General features: G+C 35.5%; 1 protein-coding gene across 1 annotated transcript in view; it reads left to right on the top strand.

Annotated features, from left to right (window-relative positions):
- The window catches only part of LOC123709596 (dorsal-ventral patterning protein Sog), a 77,180-nt gene extending 64,695 nt beyond the window's left edge, over positions 1 to 12,485 (top strand). The window contains exons 10-16 of the mRNA XM_045661023.1: positions 1,160 to 1,323; positions 1,510 to 1,719; positions 3,719 to 3,895; positions 4,423 to 4,543; positions 5,442 to 5,683; positions 8,797 to 8,976; positions 9,651 to 12,485. Coding sequence (XP_045516979.1) covers positions 1,160 to 1,323; positions 1,510 to 1,719; positions 3,719 to 3,895; positions 4,423 to 4,543; positions 5,442 to 5,683; positions 8,797 to 8,976; positions 9,651 to 9,776 — 1,220 coding nt within the window. The 3' untranslated portion in view covers positions 9,777 to 12,485. The remainder of the gene's footprint in view (positions 1 to 1,159; positions 1,324 to 1,509; positions 1,720 to 3,718; positions 3,896 to 4,422; positions 4,544 to 5,441; positions 5,684 to 8,796; positions 8,977 to 9,650) is intronic.
- The last annotated feature ends 538 nt before the right edge of the window (positions 12,486 to 13,023 follow it).

Genomic DNA, 13,023 nt, shown 5'->3' with positions numbered 1-13,023 from the left:
TTACAATCTTATAAATTAGAAAAACGTAACTAATTTTAACTAAAACCACTAATTTGTTAACAGAAATATGTTTTAGGTTTTATAATATCGTAAAATCGCGTATTAAGTTAAATTAAGATTAATGCAACGTGTTTAAATGATAAAGAGAATTTAATGTGTTATTGTACAATCAACAAGCAACTCGTTGAATGGCTTCCTCCGACATATATATAATCTAAACTGTATATTCGACATTTGTAAAGATAGGATAGTGGGTATTATTATTATTAAGTACCTGACAATGTTTTAAAAACCTTCTAAGAGCTGCTTTTGGAAGCATATTATACCACTTTAAAACTTCTCAATAAATATTGTCTTCTTTAAATAATGTAACTATAAACGTCCAACAGACAAACATATTATTTATTATAATAGTTATTTTATTAACAGTTATATTATTACCAAATAAACCAAGAAACTCACAATATGGTTAAAATTAGTGAAATGTACCAAATGCCGTAATAATGTACCACAAAGAAATGGTTCGGTGGCCGTCGATATACAATTTTATTTATTTATTTATTCACACTTCCTTACACTACAAAATACAAATAAAAATTAACATAATTAAATCAAAAGGAGGGCAACTGGCGGCCTTATCGCTTACGAGCGATCTCTTCCAGGCAACCACTGTGAGTAAAGAAAATAAAATAAATGTATTAAATAAGATAGGCAAGTAGTGCAAAATACATGTAATACACAGTTATTAAAACAAAAAACTAAACAGGAATAAAATATTTTATACTAAATAAGTCATACGTACCTCGTTTTGTTATATCTTCATATAATTATATTACTATTGAGGACGTAACTATTAACAAATGTAACAAAACGTAATAAAAACGCGTTAAAAGTTTTTGGCGTAACAAGATAAAAAAATATTTTACCTTTGTATAAAAATCTACAAACAATAGAAAAAAGGTATTTAATACATTGAAAGTTTTATTATAACGCATTTTTTAGTTAAATAAAGTTTATTTAAATATCAAAAAAAATGTAGACTATAGCTAACTTCAGGGTGTTGGTTTTTTGAGACGGTGTGCGCGCGCATCGTAAAAATCAACTTATTTAAAACACCAAAAGTTATGTAACGTCTCCAAAAAGGTTTTCATATCGATAGGTCCGCCGCTACTCAGAGGTCGCTTATTGTCCCGCTCGTTGCCGGACGCGGCCGGTGCCGGACCAGCCGTCCTGAAGCGGACAGACGCTCGTCCGGCCCCTTCCACTATCATCGCTGGTCTCGCCTGGGTCTCTGTTGATGCGTTGTGTGGAATTAATTATGAAGTAAGTTTATACAAGAAAGACTGCATTTCCCAGAAATTTATTATCAGCGTAAAAGTGTTAATTACATAAAATCATTAGGAGTCAGTCAGGGTTCGAACCCGTGACCTCATCGTTGCGATCGGTGTTCTCAAGCACTAGGTTAAAAAATAATATGCTCGCCTATTTCTTCTAGTGGAACAATTTCAGGTTACAATAAACGGTTACAACGGTGGCTGGTCGTCGTGGCTGGAGAGTCACGCCCTCGGATCATCAGCTCCAAGGGCTCTGTCGGGACAAGAAGGTTCAGTACTTGAGCCGACTCCAGCGGAACTGTCAGCTTTGCACGCGGGCGCTGCGTATCTCAACGTACGCGCTGCGGAGAATGGCACTGAGTTTCTGCGCACGCGACTACCCCAGGTTAGTTCTTAAACTAATAATAGAGAAAGATAGAGAGAGAGAGAGAGAAAGATAGTGCTTCATGCGTTTGTTATATTAGAGTTCATATTTTGTTTAATGAAATTATGTGCGTGTGTTTTGTTTGTTGATAACAGTAAAATTTTTGTTTAATACAGTAATAAAAAATACTACAATAATATTATTTTGTATCGGACCGAGTTATAGGAAATCGCGTTGTAGATCTATTCTCGCAAAACGGAACTCGAATAAAAAACTATATTCAGTTTAATTTTAAGGTACAAAGGACAAAAACTAATTATGGACAAATCATTCTAAATTTCATACTACAGAAATATAACATGGGAAATCTCCTTGTTATAGATGGTATTAATGTATATTATTTTTAATTGTTATCCTTTTTGATAACTGTGTTTCATTTTTGTATTTAAATGGGTATACAATTAATGTACAAAACATTGTGTAATTTTGTAGCTATTACTATTGAATTAGCTGCATAAGCAGGCATATTAAAATATAATAAATAATACAATAGATTTTATATCTCGAGTTGAAGAAACTATTAGATTAAGAGCAAAGATAATCTAATTGATTATATACGAAAACATTGTGAAGGATATTCGTAAAGTTTTGTCGTTTTCATTTGAGCAATTGACCTCATTGGTCAAATTTATTTAGTTGAGTTCTTTATACGAAAATCGAATTAATGTTGGAAATGTATTATTATAATAACGATTATTTGCGTGAAACATCATAATGAATATTAATTGGAAAACGTAATAATACATTTTATTAACGTGATGATGTTGTGACAAAATAATATAAGAATTTACTATAATGATATGATTCTGAACGTAATTGTAACTTCAATTCTTTTAAGACAATTTTGCACACCATTGCGTATACGTATATGTGTAGCAGAATATACGAACTTTAGATTGTAACACCATAACATTTTTGTGCGAGTATCTTGCAAATAAATTATTATTATTATTACAACAGCTATGAGGTTAGTTATTTTGTAAATATTTTGCTTGTTTGGCGATATCAACAAATTAATGAACGGACAATTTTTGATAGGTTTTTGCATTTCACTATTAAACCAGTTTATTGTTTAACGCTGCTAGATAATGGAAACAAGGTAAGGTACTTCATCGTTGAAAATATTTTATTTATTTGGGTAAAATCATTGTGATTAAATTTGCACTCTGCCGTGGTTGAAATAGCCAAGAATGTCTTGGTTGATATAAAAATTATTTAAAACCCGAAAATATGTCTGCATTACCCTTGGCGGATTACAAAACATTTCTTGTTTTTGTGGTATTTTCTCGTTATCTTAATATATATAAATCTGTCACGATGTTTGTCCGCGATCGACTCCTAAACACACCGTGAGCAGTCTGGTCCAACTTAAGAGATAGGATAGCTTAGATCTTTAATTATAGTCGCAATTTTATTTTATTGCAAATTATTTGTCTGTAATTAATTGACAGTCACAATTATCTGAACTCCAAAAAATTCTAACAGATGTCGTTACTTTTCGACTGCATTGAGTAAGTTATCAATAGATGGCACTGCTATGGTAAACCGACAAACGTGTCATAAAGTTACAATTCATATCATAATTACCACGTGTTATTGAGGCTAAAGTATAAATTAAATTTATTTTGTAGTAAACGAAATACCGTAAAATTCAATTATTTCTACTTTTTAAAATTTTTGGTGTTAGCATAGCCAACCACGTGTTACTTAGACCGAAGTGTAAATCAAATTCAAATTATAGTGACGATAATACAGTGAAATTATTCTTTCGTGTCACGGTATTAACAAAACCACATTAAGGAGAAACGAAGTTCGCGGGGCAGCTAGTAATAGTATAAAATAATGTTTAAACAAAAATAATCTAGAAAATGTTGTCAGTATAGAATATGTTAATGTATTTTTTGTGTTTTATATCTAAAGTAATAGCAATGGCTGTACAATGGCAAACCATAATTTCCAGATAAGTGTGCCACCATCTTGTCTCCCCTCCGTGTCGTACGTCGTAGACAATGAGCTCAGCCCCAACTACCCTCCCACGCACAACAACGTGCCTCCAGACAACTCCCTCTCCAACACCGCGTCCTGCTTCTACGCGGGTCGGTCTTACGAAGATGGCGCTCAGTGGATGGCCACCGAGGTCGGTCATATATTCATATATTTATATTTATGTCTGTGATTTATATTTTATTATTTTGAAATAATATTTCTGTGTTGAATAGCCATTTACATACGATCGAATTATTGAATAATTATGATTTTTAGCTAGCCCTAACCTTCAAGAGGCGCGTGTATCAATTTTACAACCGTCGTACTATTAGTTTATTATTTAGTTTGTGAGAGTATTTTGAGTTAAGTAACTTTTTTGTTTAAAAACAATAATTTAAAAAAAAAATCGTGTGTTTTTTTGGCAAAAACAACCGTGAAAAAAAATGAGTTGATATGAATACATCGTATCGTATGGGAAAAGGGGCTTGAAGGTATTTCGGGCTTCAGCCAGCATAGTAAATATGTATTGTTTAACATAATTTATTATATTTATACCAACACACAAATATACTGTATTTACAATATTCTTAACCTACAATAATAATCAAAATATATAATTAATTATAATTGAAAAATCATCAAATATAAAATTAATAAATATTGTATATTGATTTTCAGTTGTGCCACATGTGCGGGTGTGTCCACGGCGCCCTTCGCTGTGATCCCATCCGGTGTCCTGTCGTGGAGTGCGCCGCGCCCACTATTCAGCCGCCAGGACAGTGCTGCCCCATCTGTACAAGTAAGCAGCTCGTCCGATATTATTGAGATCAACTTAAGTGGAACTTAGATCAGTGCACACGTTGCTTATAATTGTGCAATATTTACTGTTGTTGTTCATAATTTAGTCATTTAAACTAAGATATCTATATATATAAAATTCTCGTGTCACAGTTTTCGTTGACATACTCCCCCGAAACGGCTTGACCGATTTTGATGATATTTTTTGTGCTTATCCGGTATCTATGAGAATCGGCCAACATCTATTTTTCATCCCCCTAAATGTTAGGGGTAGTCCACCCCTAAATTTTAATTTTAATTTTTTATACAAAAATTTTAATTTCTATTTTTTTATGATACAACATACAAAAATACATACAACCCCTGTACGATCAACCCCTATTTTTAATTATAGTAGAAATTTTTATTGAACTTTAAAAATGTTTCCTATATAAATAATATACATGGCAAACGACGTTTGCCGGGTCAGCTAGTAATTTATAAAATTTATGGAGTATGTATTTATCATAGAAGAATTTGTTTTTGTATTTCTATTTATTGTGAAGCTTACTATAAATCTATATTTAATTTGACTATATCGTCCCTGTAACACGTAATACTGTCAGCATTTCCTAGCTGTTTTTGAGATTCACTATCGGACCTAGAGGCAGAATACGAAAATACACCCACTGAAGCATTTCCAAACCAATTCGACTTAGGGTCCTTCAAGAAAAAAGCGTACCAGTTCTAAAAACCGGCAACGCACTCGCGAACCCTCTGACAATGAGAGTGTTCATGGGCGGCGTTATCACTTAACATCAGAAGAGCCTTTTGCTGTCAGGCCCCTATTCTATAAAATAAATTGGAATACTTCTGCAATAACACCAATAAATAAACTAATGTACGATCACTTCGTTCAGACTCCACAACCGCCGTATGGAACGAATCACACGGATGTCACCTCGCGGGGCAGTACCATGCCCCGGGGTCCTCCTGGCATCCGTACTTGGTACCAGGAGGCTATGACACCTGCGCGGTCTGCACTTGCGACTTTTCCACGAGACAAGTGAGATGCCCCCGCGTCAAATGTCCCATCTTGAAGTGCGCTGAGAAAGATGCCTATCGACCCGACAAGAAGTCTTGTTGCAGGGCGTGTCCAGTGGTAAGAAAGAAACAAACATTTATCTATTTATTTATGTACGAGCCAAGGCTGTACATTTTGCTCACTCAGGCTTTCTTAGTTTATAAGCGTGATGATCCCTATGTACGTGCCAATGTTCGTACATTCTTGCTCATTTACAAGCTTGACAAATTCCTATGTTCGTACGTGCCATGGATATACATTTCGATCACTTATAAGCGTGACGATTTCCCAAATCGTCGGAGTTACGTCCCGAGAGCATAGCCAGACGTAGGCACTCTCTTCTACATACAGTTATTCGTTCATAGCGAACTAAATCATGGGAGTTACACCCCGAGAGCATAGCCAGACGTAGGCACTCTCTTCTACATACAGTTATTCGTTCATAGCGAACTAAATCATGGGAGTTACACCCCGAGAGCATAGCCAGACGTAGGCACTCTCTTCTACATACAGTTATTCGTTCATAGCGAACTAAATCATGGGAGTTACACCCCGAGAGCATAGCCAGACGTAGGCACTCTCTTCTACATACAGTTATTCGTTCATAGCGAACTAAATCATGGGAGTTACACCCCGAGAGCATAGCCAGACGTAGGCACTCTCTTCTACATACAGTTATTCGTTCATAGCGAACTAAATCATGGGAGTTACACCCCGAGAGCATAGCCAGACGTAGGCACTCTCTTCTACATACAGTTACTCGTTCATAGCGAATAACTAAATCATGGGAGTTACACCCCGAGAGCATAGCCAGACGTAGGCACTCTCTTCTACATGCAGTTATTCGTTCATAGCGAACTAAATCATGGGAGTTACACCCCGAGAGCATAGCCAGACGTAGGCACTCTCTTCTACATACAGTTATTCGTTCATAGCGAACTAAATCATGGGAGTTACACCCCGAGAGCATAGCCAGACGTAGGCACTCTCTTCTACATACAGTTACTCGTTCATAGCGAATAACTAAATCATGGGAGTTACACCCCGAGAGCATAGCCAGACGTAGGCACTCTCTTCTACATACAGTTACTCGTTCATAGCGAATAACTAAATCATGGGAGTTACACCCCGAGAGCATAGCCAGACGTAGGCACTCTCTTCTACATACAGTTACTCGTTCATAGCGAATAACTAAATCATGGGAGTTACACCCCGAGAGTATAGCCCGACGCAGGCACTCTCTTTGACTGTTAAATTGTATTCATTCGGTACATAGCAATTAGCACGTCATTATTTCGCTCATATTCTATTGTAACACGCGAGTGGTAAATATAGAGTAAATCAATAAATCTCTATTATTTGAAGCATCCCGTTGACCCAGGAACCGTACATTTTGGTCCTTCGAGCCGTCCAGAATCGTACTTTTTGGTCCTTCGAGCCATCCAGAATCGTACATTTTGGTCCTTCGAGCCATCTAGAATCGTACAATTTACCTTACCTTAAACGTAGAAAAACAGGAACCAAAGTTATAAGACGAGGGGCGGCATTATCGCTAACAAGCGATATCGGCCAGGCAAACATAGTATGAAAAATTCTATTGAGGGTGGTAGAAGTGAATAGATAATAAACCATAAATGTAATACTAGAATTATACTAAACTAAAATCTAAAAAAAAGTAAAAGCTACTTTTAATAAGTAGCTACTATAAATTACGAGGGAAAGGAGAATTGCTCAAAAAAAGAGAGAGCTAGTCAGACTACCGCTACTTCTTACCGCTTGATATCATCAAGCGGTAAGAAGTTGCAAAGCAGTATATTTTGCACAGTAAAGAAAGATAGAATTTAGTTTTACTAATCATTAATTACACATATATGCCATGAAAACCTGTTTTTAAACAATTGCAGGTATATTTTTTTATTATTCCTACACTAAGGTTGAACAAATATCTTTACTATTTTAGCAACCTAAATCTGTGGTATACAATTTTTATTCTGTGTCAAACCATCCTATACTCTGTGGCTGTTATAGTTATTAACCACTTTATAGTCTGTGACTGTGAGCGTCTAGAGTAATAAAACAATAAACAAAGATTTCCTTTGATCTCATAAAATGTTTGCTCCATACATTTTTGATCAAAATACCTTATTAGCTATGTTAATCTTGATATATCATCTGAATCTTCTAAATTTCACGTGGTTATAATTTAGACATATTTTAGAACAGTTATAAGAAATAGTAACAGTTTTTTGAAAACAACTATCGAAAAACTTAATTATGCTAGCCGATATGGATTTCAATTCTGCAGAGGCCTAACTACATATCTTGGTTCTCTGATGTTCAGCAAAACAAACACAGACACAACTCTCTGCCAAACTCTCAAATACAGATTGTGCTGTACGCACATACACCCATTTGTACTTATACATTCACTGATATATATACATTTTTATATTGTTTTAAATATGCACAGTGTTCCTCGGAATAAAAGTCACTCACAACACTCCCTTGTGTGAGGACTAACATATTTCTGTCATGAAAAAAGTTTTATTATTATTAACTTCGCAGACCTGTGTTATTCATTCGCTAAAACCATTTTTTTCTATATACCAATTTGTTATGGTGGTTTATAAACCTAACAATATGGACAATCTCTCACATTATAGGACCGTTAAAGATGTATGGACATCAAATAGTTTTCATCAATAGGTAAACGGGCAGGAAGCCCACCTGATGTTAACAGATACCGCAACCCATAGACACTCACATATCAAGAAGGCTTTTTATAATCAGCTATTCCATTGTTTACAAAGTATACCTGAGTATTCTTTGGAGAAGATTGTGTGGACTAAAGCGTTTTTTTATTATTTGCTTCTTTAACATGATGATGTGCAGTTCCACGTACTCGCCTTCAGCCCTTTCTAAGATATTTGGTTTGAATTTTTTTAGTATCAGAATTTATTTTAAAAAGTCAAATCTTTGTCTTTATTTTAGCTGTATAAAACAGAGTCTTTTTGTTCTCCCTTTTCTAGTTATTTTAATTCCTTTTTATCTAATAAAAAGAGTTTAAAGGCCGGCAACACGTAACATCCGGTCAGACTTCTACTTGTTTAACCCCTGTTCTATTAAAAAATCTAACATACAATCCATTAATAAACTTTACCTACATATCTTATTTGTTATATTTTATTCAGGTAAAAGAAAAGAAGTCCGACGAAGATACGTTGAAGGATCAGGGCACTCCGCGGACAGCGGAAGAAATATTGGCTGAAGGGGGATGCAAGTTCCCAGATGGGCCTCTACCCAACGGGAAGGAGGTCCATCCCTCCATACACTCACACGGAGAACAGAGATGTGTCACCTGTCGTTGCAAGGTAACCAACTCTGTTTAAAGCTATAAAAACATCTCTTTTTATCACAGCGTAAACGAATTTGATTGAAAGAGACGAAATATTGCTTAGGATTCGATTCAATATATCAAAATGTTACATATATATTTTATTTATGACCACAATTAAAATGTGTGGGTGTTACTTAAAAATAACATTTATAGATAATATTCAAACTCAATAAAGGAATGTCGAAGAAATGTCGTGACTCCATCGATATTGACATTGACATTAGCTGATTTATGGCGTCATGTGGATATCGTACAATGTTCAATTTAGATAGATTCCTGTTGACACTAGCTTAAATTATAACGAGCTGGTTTAAGGCACCGATCTCAGTTTTAATCGCAATCAATAAGACCCAACTTGGTCCAACCTCTCATCACCACAATGTTCTACTGAATACTCAATCAGTACTGTCTGGCGATCCCTGTACGCACAGTCAGAAGTCAAAATGGTGCCTAGAGGCATTTGCTCTGCTCTTATTGGTCGTAACAATATTCGTAATTTTATTCGTTAAATAATGATTCCAAACTATGAAACATATAATAACAAAACAAATCGAATCAAATTATGATCATGGCCTGACATATACAAATATTATTTCTGGTAATATTTGCTAGATTTGCGTTGCCTAAATTAAATGCTAATTGTTTCAGGATGGCGAAGTGACATGCGTACGTAAGCGTTGCAACCGAGCCGCGTGCGCACGAAGACGACGCGGTGACGCATGTTGCGCTTGCACTCGGCACCGCCGCCAACGCGCCCCACGTCCGCCGAGCTGAGCGCCTAAAACCCAACCGAGCTCAGCCGAGCGCCCAACTGGCGGAGCTCAGCCGAGCGCCCAGAGCTGAGCGTCGTCGTAGTGACTGGCTTTCTGCGCCGAGTACCTAGGCTGGGCCAAAGTGCTTATTTTAGACTGTTGCGCTCTCAGCGCTATAGACTGACTTTGCTAAACTCCCTACAAACATCTGATCTGTGTGATTCGTTTAGTGTCCTTTAGTGTATAAGCTGTTGGAATTCTGCATATGCAGTTTAACGGCCCGTTTAAACACCGTTTAATTACGTAACAAATTTGTAATATTTCTAGACGGAAACATTAAATGTGATTTAAAACAAAATAATGATATTGTAATAATCAAATTATCAAAAATAATTAGACAAATTTAGAAGCTTGGAAATCCTCAAAGATTTGAAGGAAATTCTACTTATAATCAGAAGTTTGTAGGAAGTGAAGTTAAAACACTATCATTTCTTCGAGGTTATAGGACGTTGCCGACTTAGCGCGTATTACCATTTCTACACCCACTTAGGCTTAACTCAAGACGATAACCCCGATTTCGTTCGTGTTGACAGTTTTCACTGAAATAACCGGCCGTTAAAGTGAACGGGGGTTTAACAGATTCACTATGCAGGTTACGTTAAATAGCTTAAGTTTAAAGACTGATTTATACACGGTTAGCTATCCTTAATTTAGGTGTTTCCGGTAACTAAAGTGTGTTTTGTCAATCACTGATTAAATGATTTAAATAAAATTTTCACCGTCTCAATATAAAAAATGTTTTGAAATCATTGAAGCAGCTCCATTGTTTTTGTTGTTCATTATATCACTATAAAAATTTCATAGGTTTCGTATTGCTATCGTAGATTATATGGTTTTTGAGCTATACGTCAAAACGTATATGATGTATATTACGTAAACAAACGATTATGTTTATCGTCACCGTGAAATCCAACCTATTTTGACATGAAGTGTCAAAAATCAAAATTCAGTTAATCATAGAATAACCCTGCTGACCGGTAAAAAATGTGCGGTAATTCAAATGTCTGCAATTCCACTTAGCGCGAATTTTACGATAATTTAATAAAATTCTATCAAAGATTAAGACAAATTCCTAAAATTTTACGATCAATTCATTAAATGTTACAATAAACTCGTCAATATATTATATGATTTATCAATTCATAGATTTTCCATAAAATGTTATAGTCCACTTAATCTACATATAAGCAGTGTAGTTCCAAATAGCGCACGAAGCGCTGTTCTAGTTTTCAATATTCTACTAATAGTTACGATTTCACGTAACATTCGTGCTGAAGGAATCTTATACGAAACCCTTTCGCATGGTCCGTCGTAACCCTTAAGTCGGCAATTGAGAGCGTCTTAGCGTAAGATGCGGCAGTCGGCCGCGCACTCGACTCATTGCCTCCAGGCGATTTACTTCCCACCGGTATTTAATTGGTTCATGCAGAAAATTATAGGCGCACGCAAGGCTCCAACAGACTGATGGATTTTAATACTTCATAACTTTGATTTATAGACCAGGTGATTAGTCTTCTATGATCAATACAATATGGTCAACAATTAGTACGGTAAATTGAAAAAAAAAATAGACAATCCAAACCGATACTATCGGCCTATATAGACTAGATATCGTAGTTATCACGTTTGTAATAACAGACATGGTAACCATGGCAACAGTGTCAGTGAACGCAGCCACTGGCTTACGCTACATAAGATTTATAAAACACATTAAAAATGTCACCAGCTTAAATTTCAGCTTTTCGTTGGTATTTTTATTAAATAACAAGCATTATGTTCAGTTTTAATTCCATCAATTTGTGGGGCGTCTTGTTCAGCAAACAGAGCGCGGTCGATGTATAGATGTGCCATATTTTCTTTATGTAAATAATAAATTATTCTATGTATTATTTAAGAATCTTGTGTATAACTTTCGATATCGAATCGATGTTGGCTTTATTGGAATCATCACAATTGGACTCAACTTGACATTGTGGAGTCACCATTTTTATTCAGATCCAACTAATTTATTGCGCATTTGCTTACTGTGTAACGCAGTAGTTTCAGAGTCGAGTAAGCTAAGTATGACTCCCGTATGTCAACGGTGACGCGAGTCAGCGCTGTCTCGATTGTGACACCCTTAGCGTCTTTAAGTATTAATGAATGTTGGCCAGAGCTTGTAAATAGTTATAATTGGAATTAAGATATACTTAAGTTTTATGTTTAAGCAAGCTAGTCGAATATGTTGATGTGATGGAATCGTCTGTCGTTAGATTACGCCTTTACGGCATTATTATTAAGACATTGCCAAAAAAATTTAAATTTTTTTTCTATGTCGTGTTTGTGGGATCTAGTCCGTCGAAATTATGTGGTCACGTGGTCACTTGTATATTGTAGGATACCGATCAGACATGAGTTATTTGGTGTTATTTTAATTGTCTAACACGTAGAGTAACCCCAGGGCTTGCGAATAACATAACTAATGTCCTAATAGGGTTCGATATTGTGCTTGTAACGCATTGTTTTTATATTATAGTTAAAATCTTCCTCTAGGTGTATTGTGGGAAGAGATATGTTATACAATTTTCGGCTTCTGTGTTAAATATACATATCAGGTGTAAACTGCATAATGGCTGTTAAAACGGCTCGATATATATCCAACATTGTTTTACTATGAAATAAATTGTCCAATATAAAATTATCTTTTATTTATCTTTATTTTCGAACTTGGTCCACAATTCTTGCAACTGGTCCATTTAAGAATTTATGAAGACAAAACATTCCGTGAAAAAGCGTCTGCACGTTTGTTTTTTTTAAAGAACAAACAGACAGGAGGCGCATCTGATGTTCAGTGATACCACCACCATTGACACTTACCCTGCTAGGGAGCTCGCGATTGAGTTGTCGGCCTTTTAAGAATTGGTACGCTTTTCTCTTTTCTTGAAGGATCCAAAGATAAATCAGTTCGGAAATACTTAAATGGGCAACTGGTTCCTTATAGTCGTGGTAAGTGTCCTAAATAAAGCTCAATTGTGTAATGACGTAGGTCGACATTCTTAATGCTAGCTATGCGATAAATGTACTATAAGATAGCTAATTGTAATACATTTAATTACATTGATTATGACTGAAACAAATTGTCCTTAGTATAGACCAAAAAAAATGCTAAGTTTACGGCATTCGTTCGTTACAGAAAAAAATTAGTTTAAAATTCGCATTTTAAAATAGCG

Source organism: Pieris brassicae, chromosome 5, assembly GCF_905147105.1.
Source record: "Pieris brassicae chromosome 5, ilPieBrab1.1, whole genome shotgun sequence".
Taxonomy (NCBI): domain Eukaryota; kingdom Metazoa; phylum Arthropoda; class Insecta; order Lepidoptera; family Pieridae; genus Pieris; species Pieris brassicae.
This window is presented reverse-complemented; position numbering and strand designations above follow the sequence as displayed.